This window comes from Chlamydomonas reinhardtii, chromosome 13, assembly GCF_000002595.2.
Source record: "Chlamydomonas reinhardtii strain CC-503 cw92 mt+ chromosome 13, whole genome shotgun sequence".
Lineage (NCBI taxonomy): Eukaryota > Viridiplantae > Chlorophyta > Chlorophyceae > Chlamydomonadales > Chlamydomonadaceae > Chlamydomonas > Chlamydomonas reinhardtii.
In genome coordinates, this window is record NC_057016.1 from 1,811,339 (window position 1) to 1,823,600 (window position 12,262).

General features: G+C 65.5%; 2 protein-coding genes across 2 annotated transcripts; one reads left to right on the forward strand and one right to left on the reverse strand.

Moving 5' to 3' along the window:
- Nucleotides 1–32: 32 nt before the first annotated feature.
- On the reverse strand, nucleotides 33–9,116 carry CHLRE_13g575150v5 (uncharacterized protein). Its single transcript, XM_043069441.1, has 9 exons — nucleotides 8,812–9,116; nucleotides 7,611–8,504; nucleotides 7,224–7,471; nucleotides 6,952–7,124; nucleotides 6,404–6,787; nucleotides 5,840–6,272; nucleotides 5,542–5,709; nucleotides 5,260–5,357; nucleotides 33–5,135 (listed from the first exon to the last, which is right to left on the reverse strand). Exons 1-9 carry the CDS (start codon nucleotides 9,053–9,055, stop codon nucleotides 1,601–1,603), a joined length of 6,177 nt encoding a protein of 2,058 aa, XP_042917416.1. The 5' UTR covers nucleotides 9,056–9,116; the 3' UTR covers nucleotides 33–1,600.
- A 130-nt stretch (nucleotides 9,117–9,246) lies between these two features.
- CHLRE_13g575175v5 (uncharacterized protein) lies at nucleotides 9,247–12,248 on the forward strand. Its single transcript, XM_043069442.1, has 4 exons — nucleotides 9,247–9,372; nucleotides 9,659–11,220; nucleotides 11,324–11,452; nucleotides 11,598–12,248. Exons 1-4 carry the CDS (start codon nucleotides 9,319–9,321, stop codon nucleotides 11,620–11,622), a joined length of 1,770 nt encoding a protein of 589 aa, XP_042917417.1. The 5' UTR covers nucleotides 9,247–9,318; the 3' UTR covers nucleotides 11,623–12,248.
- Nucleotides 12,249–12,262: the final 14 nt, after the last annotated feature.

Below are 12,262 nucleotides of genomic sequence, written 5' to 3' on the forward strand. Positions count from 1 at the left end.
ACGCACGGCAAGGAAATGGCTCAACCCCATGCATCTCTCTGATCTTACACGCAGCTCACACATAGCTTCCCAGGCTCCCAGCCAGTGCCCGAACCGAAGCGACGCGGGGCGGCACCGCCCCGCGGGGTCCCAGTGTCAACCGTGTAAAACCGTGTGCGCTCAGAGGCAGCTCATAGAAATTAGAAACAGGGTAAGCCCCATTGATCTCGCTGTACTTGCACGCAGCTCACACGCAGCTTCCCACACGGCGTGCACACGACTGTGCACTCCCACTCGTGCGCCGCGCCGACCGCCAGCCTCCGTCATGCTCCACCGTACTCTGTCGCAGCTTCCCACACGCGTGCACGCTCAACTACCCGCTCCCACTCGCGCGCCTGCCGACATTTGCCAACGGTCCGTGTGCGTCACCCCAGCCCCGTAGCTTCCGAGCCGGGCCGCCATACAACTACCTGCTCACACTCGCGCAGCTGCCGACTCCCCCTGTACGCCTGAGGCGGGCTGGGGTGCCGTACACGAGTTAGTTGACAATTAGTCGGCGCTGCACCAGAACATACAATACACTAAATTTTTATGCACTGGCGCAACCCCGTTGCCCTGGATGAGAGTGTGAGACCACCAGTACAATCCTGGTGTGCCCGCCTGCCCCGTGCCCTCAGCAGTCCAGCTGAGCACTCCAGGTGAGGAATGAGGAATCCTCCGCCTGGAGCAATCCTGCTGCGATGCTGATGGCATTGCAGACCCACTAAATAGTACCCAGTGGCCGGCCTTTGCCCGGGTCCTGATGAGCGCGAGCGACTCTTGGACTGGGCTGGAATCACAGCCCACCCTCATCACGGACTGTGTCCGGCCAACCAGGGGCATCCGTGGGGGGCATCCAAGCATCTTGCCACCATATATCTTAGTCCGCGTAACGCAACACGCACCTGGACCGCTATGGGGACCTCGGCACCGGCTCCCTTTCAGCCGCTTTGCCAGGGCCTGCACACCCACGCTGTGCAAGTTAACATATCTACAACTACAGAACGCACTGATTCAGGCTGCGGAGCAATGAACCATTAGCAGCTCCACTCGGCTCTCGCACTCAACCTCTCACCTGCGCTCCACAATACACCAGCACTATCTAACTGCGCTGACACGACAGCTGCGCGCTTCTATCTACCCCATAGTCAGCTGTGAAGGACCACTCAGGACGAGGACAAAGTTGCCATCGCCGGGCCGCCTACATCTAGAGCAAGCAATACTGCTCCAGCCTCCAGGCGCCTCTCATCTCCGCACGGAAATACGCCCGCGTCATCAGTCGTGGTCACTGCGCTGTATACAGACGCCCGCGAGCGCACACGGCCAAACACTGTCACCCAGGGATACGACCCTGATGCCATCTGCCAGTTCGGCTCACCACATCCCACATCAGGCCCAATCCTGATCTCAGGTGCGCGCGCAGCAGCGGGCCATCGACCTCCATATACACCATACACGGCACGCCTGCGCTACGCATGCCTGCGTTACTCCAGCGCCTACCTGCTCCGTCGCTCGTGCAAGTTAATACTTGGCATATCCTGAAATCTTTGCTAGAATCTACGCTGGTTGCTATTGTTCCCCTTCAGCGGGACTCTGGGACTAGTAGGTGGAGCAGGTCGTCGACATCGCCCTCGTCCTCCGCGCCCGCCGCCGGTGCAGGCTGGACGTATGTCGCAGCCATTGTGGTACCAGCCGCCGCAGCTGCCAGCTTATCTTTCAGCCGGCCGGACCGTGCGTCGGTGCGCGGTTGCATGAAGTAGGGCAGCTGGGCCTTGGGCTGGGTCTGCTGCGCCACGTGGTGCGGCATGTAGGGCTGCGCCTGCGTCGGCTGCTGGGCTTGCACGTAGCTAGGCTGATACCCGGAATGGTATGCGGGGGCCTGGTAAGTGGGCTGCATGGGTGGTGTGGCGCCGTACACCGACGGCATGAACCCGTACGTGCCGGCGCCGGGCATGGCGGGCAGCGCGCCGAAAACGCCCTGCTGGGGCGGCGGCTGGATGACGGGCACCCAAGTCACCTGCGACCCCGCCGGCCAGCCGGCCTGCGGCGGTAGCTGCCACGACGGAGGCCCCTGCACGCCAGCCTGACCCAGGCCACCCGCGCCGTCCCCGCTGCCACCGGCTGAGCCTCCGCCGCCTCCGCCCAGCGGCACCGCAATGGGCATCTGCGGCACCTGCATGGGTGCCAATGACGTGGGCGCCATGAGGGCGACGTAGCCGCCGCCGCCCGGCATCGCCATGTAGCCGATGGCCTGTTGCTGGTAGAAGTGCGGCTGCTGCTGCGTGGGCTGGGTGTACTGCGGCGGGGCGTGGTAGCGCGGCGCCTCATACATCGGCTCAGCCGCCACTGCCTCGCCGCGCTGCTGCTGCGTATGCGGTTGTGCAGCAGGGGCGTTCTCGGCATCGGCGCGGGTGCTGGTAGCGATGGTGGTGCTGATAGTGGTGCCGGGTGCGGGTGCCGGCTCAAAGCCGTTAGACAGAGCGTTGCAGGTAGCGGCCTTGCTCGTGGGCTCTGTCTCCTGCGTGCTGGACACCTGGGAGCTAGCTGAAGCTGCAGCCTCGCTGTGAGCCACTGCCTGCCGCTGCCGAATGGCCTCAGCCTTCTTCTGCTCCTCCTCCTGCTGTGCACGCCGCTGCTCCTTCCAGCGCTGCTGCAGCTCCGCCACCTGCTGCTGCACCCGCCGCCGCTCCTCCTCCTCCTGCCGCAGACGCTCCTCGTCCGAGTCCAGCTCATCTGAAGCATCCTCGTCCTCATCCAGCTCTTCGATCTCGCCATCACTCTCCGCAGGCAAGCCGTCGCGGGCCCGCTGGGCTGCGGCGGCGGCTGCCAGGGCGGCCGCGAAGGACACACACGGCATGTCACCGGTGCGCTGCGCGGCGGCCGTGGAAGAAGTTGTGCTGGTGTAGGTGATCGCCGTGGCTGCGGGCTTCGGGCGCTGGTGGGGCGGCGGCGGCGGGATTGCAGGCGGTGGAGCCCGAATCTCTGGCCGCAACTCCTGCCGAGCAACCACGTTGACAGCCTCCTCTTGACGCTCTTCCTTCCTCCAGCGTTTCGGTGACTCCGCCTGCTGCCAGCCAACTGCCACCTCGGCTTCCAGCTCGCGCCGCTGCTGCTCAACCCTGCATACCTTCTCCTCGGCCTCCGCCTCTGCCGCCGCGGCCAGCTCCTGCTCCTCTTGTTCGGCCTCGTCCGCCCAGTTGAACTTGCCGGCTGCCACCGCAGCGGCGACAACAGCCTCGAAGGCGTCGCTGTCGCCCACCTCGGCCACGACCCCGCCAGCTGACGCCGACGCGCGTGACTCAGAGCCCGACATCTCGGCGTCCACGCCCGAGCTGCCGGTGGCGGCTGGCGGCGTGGAGGGTGCTGGCGGCACGTGGCACACCTCCGCGGCGTCCTGCACCGCCGGCGCGAGGACGCTCTCCCCCGCGTCGTCCTCCTTGGACACCTCCGGCTGCTCCACGACTGGGTCTGCGGCGGGCTTTGGCGTGGGCGCTGCCGCAGCAGGCGCAGCCTTCTTCAGGCCGCGCCCCGGCATGCGCATCACCGCCCATTGCCCGCAGAAAGAGATAGGCACCGCCGCTGCTGGCTGTGGCGCCTCCTCCTCCTGCTCTTGGTCCTCCCCGTACCACTCCTCGTCGTCAAGCTCAGGCTCCGGCGGCGGCTTGGCAGCGATGGCCGCCCACGACCGGATGCCCGGCGCAGGCGCTGGGGCAGGCATTGCCGGAGGCAAAGGCTCTGATAAGCGTGCGGAAGGCAGAGCCGCTGGATCAGGGGCGCTGGCAGAAGCGGTAGAAGCCGGGACCTGGTGTGCAGGCTCCGCGGCGGGCTTCGCGGAGGTGCGAGACGCCTCCGGCTGCTCAGGCTCCGTGCAAGCAGCTTTTGCGGCTGCGTGCTCCTCCTCCTGCGTCTCCTCCTGCGCCTCCTCCTGCGCCTCCTTCTGCGCCTCATCCTGCGCCTCATCCTCAGCCGTCGCCGCCGCCGCCTGCTCCTCAGCCGGCGCGCTAGTTGCTTCCTCCAAGCTCGGCGCTGGCACTCCAGTCGAGGCAGCCTGGTCCTCCTCCTCGTTAATGCCAGCGGATGTCAGCTTGGGAGCGGTGGCCGGCTCTGCAGTAGCAGGGGCCGCAGCCTGTGGCGATGAGACAGCCGCCCGCCACGGCAACGCCGCCGGGTTGAGCGATTTCGGCGCCGACTCTGAGGTGGAGCTGGATGGGCTAGTTGTGGAATCCATCGATCCACTAGACCCCAGTGAGCGCTCCACGCCATCGGCTGCTGCCGTCGCACGCCAGGGCTGCGCCGCCGGGTTAAGCGACCTATTGACAATGGATGACTGAGGGCAGCTGGCCGCCTCGACAGAGGCCGCGACGCTGGAGCCTTGCGAGTTGCATGTGGAGAGCGCAGCAGGCCACGGCGCAGCCGACGCATTCAGCCGCTTTGCAGACGCCTCGGATTGCACCGGTACTGCCGCAAGGGCCTCGTCCACCACAGGAGCAGCACGAGTAGAAGCACCCGCGGGAACAGCTGGCAGCTGCTCCAAGGCAGGGCCCGAGTGTTCGGCAAACGCCGGCGCGGCGGGCAGGTCTGAGGGCGCCACTGCCGCCGCCGCGGTAGCCGCCTCGTACCACGCAGACACGATGCTCCAGGTAGAGGCAGGCGCTGTCGATGCCGTGGCCAAGACCTCAGCAGGGGCACGAGCGGGAGGAGCAGCTGCAGTGACCGCCGCAGCGGTCGCAGCGGCAGCCTCCGCAGCAGTAGCCACAGCGCTCAGGCGCGCAGTGCGGGAAGCTGCGGCCACCTCAACCGCCGCCACTGCGGCCGTAACGGCCCGCACGTAGCTGGTGGCTGCGGTGGCAGCGGCTCTGGACGCCGCCGCAGGCTCGTCCTCTGCGTCCGCGGCAGGCGCGGGCTCGATCGGCTGCTCCCGCTCCGGCTCGCCCTCCCAGTCCGACATGTCGCTATCCGTGTCGCGAGCAGGCGCCTCCTCCACCTCTAAAGCCGCGAAGCCGCTGCGGGTTGCGATGCCCTTGCCCGCAGCCGCAGCGGCCGCAACGGCTGCAGCCACGGCAGCGGCGCGCTTGCTAGGTGCTAGTTGGCCCACGTTCCGGGCCCGGTTGGTTGGCCTGCAGTGCGGAGCGGACGCGTTGGTGTTGTCAGCCAAGCGTGAGCGCGCAAAAAAGGATCGCACGCATGGATGACTCAGACCAACAGCAAACAGCGAATCAGCAACACGACAGACTTGCTCACCCGGCGGGCTTCTTCTTGAGCACCGCAGACTTGAGCTGCTGCACCACCGTCGCCAGCCGCAGCTCGTGGCCGCTGTGGCAGCGGGTGCACTGGGGGCCCTGCGGTCGGGGCAAGGTATGGTCGGGTTGCTACGCCATGGGTGGTTGAGGCCACGCATCAGAGCTCAGCGTCAACGGAAACTTTGTATATGCCGCATGTTGGTATGAATGACCACCATCAGTCAGTGAGGCAAAACAGCAATGCCAGCCATGGGCCTTAACGTGGACAGATCATTGCGCGCACCTGTGCGCAGAAGCCGAGGTAGAACGGCCAGCCCTCAGGCCGCACCGCTGCAGTCGCGGCCGCATACATGGCCTCCCGCTCATCCTCCTGCGGCTTGGCAGCACCCGCCTCGCCCGGCTGATCATGATCGTCGACCTCCGCTTGTGCAGCGGTGTTCGAGTTGCACGCCTGTGCAACAGAAGGCCAGCCATGCATGCATCCAGTAAGCTCTTGCCACAAGGATGCTAACCGCCCGCCGAATCACGCAATGCCCCATACCACTATTCACAACATCCTGCCCCGCTCCGGCAATTCTCACCAGGCTCCCAGCCGTTGAATGCTCTGCTGCAGATCCACTGGTGGCCACCGCCGCCGCCAGCGCAGCACCGTCCATGCCACCCTCCACCGCCGCCGCCACCAGGTCCGTTAGGGGCCCACACCATGTGTCCGGGTCCGAAAGGTACGACACCAGCGACTCGCACGGCTCCGCCACCAGCGCGCTTACTGGCTGCAGCAGCGCCTGCAAACCCGCGCCGCCAGCGGCCGCGGGGGCTGCAACCTGCACAGGGCCGCCAGTCGCGCTGCCAGCCGCAGCCGAGGTGCCGGGATAAGGCGGTGCCGCGGCTGCCGCCTGCAGCGCGGCCGGGCGCGCGGCGTTGAGCACCGGGGGTGCCATAGAAGCGGCAACGGTTGGCGACGGCTCGTAGGCACCCTGGTTGGAGGCCATCAGTGGTGCCACAGGGTCCAGGTGCCTGCGCAGCCGGGCGCAGTAAATGGAGGAAGGGTCACTACCGCGCTGCAGCACAGCACAGCGTTCGACGTGATCAGGCACCCGGACACTGCGGCGCCGCTTCTTTCGAGGCCCGTACACCCCGGCGCTTACCTCCACATGTGGCCGAAGGGGCACAGCAGCGCCGCGCCGCGTCGGCCGGGGTGGCACCAAGGGCTCGTGCAGCGCACGCACCGCAGCAGTGGCGCCAGCTCCTGCGGCACGCCCGGCACCGACACCGCCGAGGCGCCCAAGGCATCCGAGCCCGCGCCGCCCTCCTCGTCCTCCGCCGCCGCCTTGCACGCAGCCTCGGCGGCGGCGGCTAGCATAGCTGCCGCCTTGCCGGGGGCCATGGGCGGCAGGCCGGCCGCCTCAGTTGCTAGCCGTAGCGCGGCGATAGTGTCGGGGTCACCGCGCATGTCCAGCGGCGTGCGCGGCAGCCGCAGCAGCCAACCGGCCTGCCGCTCCGGGCCCAGCCGCATCTCCGACATCATGGCGCTGTGGGACGTGTACATACACGTGTTGTCAGGCAATGAACCAAGAGAACGTGCAATGGCATGCAGCACAATGCAGCAAGGGATCGCCACGGTAAGACTGTGCGTGACTGTGCCCAAAGAGAGCAGCCCCAACGCCCGGTTGGCGCCTCCCAATGCCTGACTCACTCGCTCTGCTGCAGGTGCCACGCCACCGTCTCGGCGTTGAGCAACTCGTTCCGCAGCGAGGTGACGCTGACAGGCGCCAGCAGGATGCGGTCCTCAGGCGGAACCCAGCAGGATGACCCAGAGGAGACGGAGGACAGGGAGGAGGCGTTCGCGGCGTGGTTGGAGGCGAAGTCCTGTGGCACACAATTACAGAGGCGGGGATAGTCAGCCCGTGCGCTATGCAGCCCTGTACTGGGCACGTTGACCTGCAGAAGTACGACTACCCTACTCACCACCCACAGACGGATCACGACGGCGTTGCCGTGCACGCGCTGGCCCAGCAGAGCGCTCATGGGCGCGTTCAACGCCAGGCGCCGGCGACGCCGCTGTTGCATCAGCTGCCGCTGAGCCGCCACCGCGGAGGTGGGGCGCTTGGCATTGAGCGTGGGTGGCGGCGGCGCCAGTGCGGGCGCGGCGTAGGGGTCGGTGCGCACCAGCACCACCGCGTAGTCCTTGAATGCCATCACGCGTAGCAGGTCGTCTGTGCGATGCAGGATTGTCAACGCGTCAAACGTACGTCTTCTTTCGGGGGCTGGCAAGGTTGTGGTTCTGAGCAGTGAGCACGAACAGCTTAAGCAACTCCGGCGCGCCGGAGGCGATGCACTCCTGAGCAAACTCACCCTCGCCAACGGGCCGGCCGCGGATGCCAGCCCACCAATGCAGCTCGAAACCGTACAGCTGACGGAACAGCTCCGGCTGCCGCTCAAAGGCAGCGCCCAGGCCTCGTCGGATGGCCGCCGTAATCGCGGTGCCGCGCGACGGGCCAAACATTAGGGGCATGGGTGCCAGGGCTGGCGGCAATGGCAGCGACACGGCGCGCAGCAGGCCCTGCTGCTGCAGCTGGCGTGCGCGTTGGAGCTGCTGCAGCTGCATCGCAGTTGATTGATGCTCGCCGTGGTGCGGCGCTTCGGCGGCCTGGCAGTCGCTGGCCGCCGCCGCCGCTGCGCCCATCCGGTGGTAGCCGCTACCAGCCTGGTAATAGAACTGAACCCCCGCGGCCTGCTGAGCTTGCCGGGAGGCCTGTAGGCCAGCGCCAGTTGCGGGATTGGCGGCCGCTGCGACGGACGGTAGAACGGCAGTGCGCAGAGGCATGGGCAGCAGGTCGTCATCGCTGGCGTCCTCGTACAGTGCAGCGGCGGCAGCGCCAGCCATCGGCATCAGCCTCTCGAAGCCGGGCGGCACCGGCGGCACGGCGCCATGACCGGCAGCCAGGTAAGCAGGGCACGGCTGCTCGCCGGCATAGCACGCGTCGAATCCGCAGTGCGTCAGCGAGCTGGATGGGGTCTCGGCAGTGCAAGCCGTGTAGGGCGTGCTGCAGTTGCTGTCCGCCGCTGCCAGCCACGCCCGCGAGCCGTCAATGCTGTACACGCCGATGTGGCTGTCAAAGCTCGCGAGGCTGCAGCTGTCCAGGTCCCCGATTGTGCCCGTCGAGGCGGTGCCCGACGCTGGGCGCTGCGGCTGGACTATGGGCAGGGGCGGCAGCGGCAGCGGCACCTCCCGCAGCGCGAGCACGCCTGTAAGCGCAGCGTTAAGCCCGAGTAAGTAAAAGAGGCGCGGCTCGCCAATAAAACATAGCTTGTAATAGGCAGGCGCGGGCAACGGCGCGAAGCCCGCACAAAACGAGCGAGAAATGGCTCACAACATCCTGATCTAGTACAATGATACCCCGACTGGCGCGCTGAGCAGGCCGGCCGTCCCAAACCCGCCGAAACATTCTAAAAGCATGTAAGGTACATACACAGGCCCTAGTCCTCGCCATGGAAGGGCGGCTGGCCCACACTCCTATTGCTCACGCACACAACAGGGGTTCCTCACGCGTACCGCTGCGAGTCGCGATTTCTTCCAGCGTGCAATAGGCAGGCACCACCACACACTGACGAACATACTGCTTGGTGTTGGGGGCTGCATTGCTGAGAACAGGAACACCAGGAATGGCAGTTTGGCATGAGTTTGGCTGGGCGGTCGACGCACTCTCCGCAGGCGCGGCAATTATTCCTCGCGCCTGCAGCTGAGCAAGCTTCGATGCTGCTCGCGCAGCCACCAAATCGACCTTGTTCGGCGCCATACTTGTCTCGCTATCAAGAAAGCGTCATACTGTCTCCGCACGCACGCGGGATTGTGTCAGCAGTTACGTGTATATAGATAATCGGCAACACACAAGCTGTGAAAGCCCTCCTAGCCATGGAAAAAGGTCGATGCATCGCAAATGGCGGGCTCCCCCTTTTTTCCTGCATGACTTCCACGCTTAAGCATACACCAAAACGACTGTTGTATGAAGCAACATGCAATTGTCCTAACAGAGCAGGGGGAAAAGCGCAGGTGCTGGAAATGGAGAAGGGCGCAGCGCTAGCACCACTGGAGCTTCTAAAGCTGGAGCTGCAGGTGTGTTGTAGTGATTGACATGGACTGCCTCGACTAGCCGACCAGCAGAACCTCAGCTGTCATTAGCTCCAAGCTGTCAAGCACCAGAACTGGATGGTTCTACAAAGGCTTGTTAGCTGGCACGAAGCCTGCAGCAAGCTCGTTGCGTTGCGCAGCGGTCAAGCCTCGGGCACGTCGCAGAGGCCAACTTCACCCTACCATCAACGCCCCGTTCGATCCCTGAGGCCTGAGGGCCCTGAAAACCGCCGCCTTACCGTACCGCACCCCTCTTCCCTTTGCGATGCAGACACACCGGCGGAATCTCGCAGTGCTATCAGGTAGAGACACGAGCCCAGGCCCTACCATCCGCTGCGGCCAGGCAGCGTCAGGCAGTGGTCCTGAAGGGCCAGCGTCCGCCCGCGCGGGCAGGACTGGATATCAGGCAGACCAGCCTGGACAGGCAACAGCAAAGGAGGTTGCAGCTGTGCTGGGAGATGTTGCGGTAGCAGCATACCTTACTGTGGCCAGCACCGCTTGCAGGGAGCAGTGCGGCGATGTGGGGGCGGACATCCAACCCCACGACCAGGGCATCGGCCCCGTGCTGATGCAGCGACCCGAGTCGGCCGCTGTGACGAGCAGGGACCGTCATGCGTCTGTGGCCTCTGGTGGTAACTGTCGCAGTGTTCTGGTGCCGCAAGGGAAGACCACGGCGGGAGCAAAGTCCCAGCAAGCGCCTGCAGTAAGCGCGGCAGTTGGAGGGCCGGGCCCAGCTAAGCCGTACATCACTGCGACACGGCAGGCGCGCCTATCCTTCGGCGCATCCGTTGTGGCTGCAACAGCAGATGGGGTGGCGCCCTCAATTGTGAGCTCCGATGGTCCCACACCTACAACTCCGGCCACGAACACCCATGGAGTCGCAGCCAAGCCAGCACGGCAGCGGCCTGAGTGGGTTGGTATCCGCAACATCCCCAGATCGTGCAGCATCAGCAGCCGCGCCGGTGGGGCTGCCGGGACCTGTGACAGTTTGGGCCGGACACAAGCTCCGCCAGCAGCCGCGCGCAGCTCCACCGCGCCACGCAGCGGAAGTGGTTGCAGCGCGGGTGGTACAGCTCAAGTACCGCGTCAAGGTCACAAGGTGGCCCCAGCTGCCAGCAACCCCGTGCCGGCTGCCGCAAGGCCACGCGTACGCCAGACCACACCTGCCGCTGCCGACAGCACATTGCAGCAGCAAGCCGTACACCCTCCTGAGTCTGGGCCCGCCGGAGCTGTGCCCTCGGTCGCCTGCAGCAGCACTGCCACGGCAGCATCCTGCCCCATGCCGCCGTCAGGGGCAGACTTCCCAGCGTTGGAGAGGACCATCCTGCGGCGGCAGCGGCTGGCATCGCTCCTGTCACGGACTCGGATAGCACCAGCAGGCGATGCAGCCATCGACGCTGCGCCCGCAGCCAGCTCTGTGTCCAGCGCTGCATGTACGGGCCCCAGCGCAATCGCTTGCCGCGCTTGCGCCGCAGCGGCTGATGTGGACGTGCAAGGACGCGGCTCCGGCTCTTCCGTAGCTATGCCAGCGCTGCTACGATCGAGACTTCCGGCGGGAAAATCCTCCAGCGCAGATGGTAGTGACTTCATAGCTTTCGCGCGTGCGGCAGGAGGCACGGGCTCGGTGGCAGGCAGCGGCGACGGGCCTTGTTCGGCAGTCGGCGGTCTCCCTAGCACTCCAAAGAGTGCACGGCTAGTCGCGGCTGCTGCCGCCTCAGGTTTGAGTTCTGGGTCAGCCACTGAAGCATTCGCTGCGCTGCGCGCCTGGCGGGCCAAGCGCGCCTGGGCGGCGACAGTCATCTGCGACGCTGCGCGACGGTATCTGGACCGAAGGTAGGCGGCATGCAGCCGAGCAATGAGCACGTCATTCTTCACCAGCACGGCACATGGGACGCCGCCTCATAACCCTCTTCCCATCCGATTCTTGCATATGCAGGGCCCGTTTCCACGCATGGCTTGTGGCAACGGCAGCCACGAGACTGAGGATGTCCAAGCTGTCCCGGATCCTGGCCTGCTGGCGCGCCGCGGCGAGAGCGCGAGGGCTGCTACGGCGGCGATACGCGGGGTGAGAGCTGCGGAAAGGTGCTCCGTATACCATTTATCATGCATGACGGTTTTGATGCAGCATACGTTTCAAGTGCTGGACTTTCACTTTGCTAAGCGGGCTTTGCACCCACGGGCTATGCAACGGACACCTCACCACGGCCCAGAGGTTTGCACGGACATCGTAACTGACCGGTCCTTATAACATGCGCATTTTTGTTTCGCAGGCTTGCACTGCTGTCAGCAGAAGCCCGGCGGTTTGCTGCAGACGCGCTTCTCGTGGGCCTGGCGTCCGGAGGGCTGTCGTGGGAGCCTGGAACTGGAGCATGGCTGGCAGTGGACTCAGGGCAAGTGCTGCTCAACCTGCGCGGGCTTAACCCAGAGCTGGCTGAGATCCTTGCATGGCTTTGCTATAGCCCTGGAGCAGCATCAGCGGCTGGAGGCGGCCGCTGTGAGACTGAGCGAGTTATGGAGTATGGGCTAGTTCGCGGGGACCGGGCGTGGGGCAGCGCAGTGGCGACAAGTCACAGGCAGTTCTGCCGTGAGGGCCTAGCCGAGGGTGGCGCATACGGCAAGGCCATGGCACACAGGAGGTGGTGGTTGCTTCGCGCGGCATGGTATGGGTTGGCCTTGGAGGTGGTGGCGCCGCTGCCGGAGTGAGGGCATACGTCTGGTGGGCGGGGCGAGGTGGGGGTTGGGGGTGGGGGGAAGGCGTCACGCCCGGCAGAAATGCAGGGGTTGGCGAAGAGAACATGGCATCTGCAAGCCGTGCGCTGAATTGGTTTAAATACAAGAATACGCGATCTTAGCAAAAGGGAAGCCAATGCGAAAG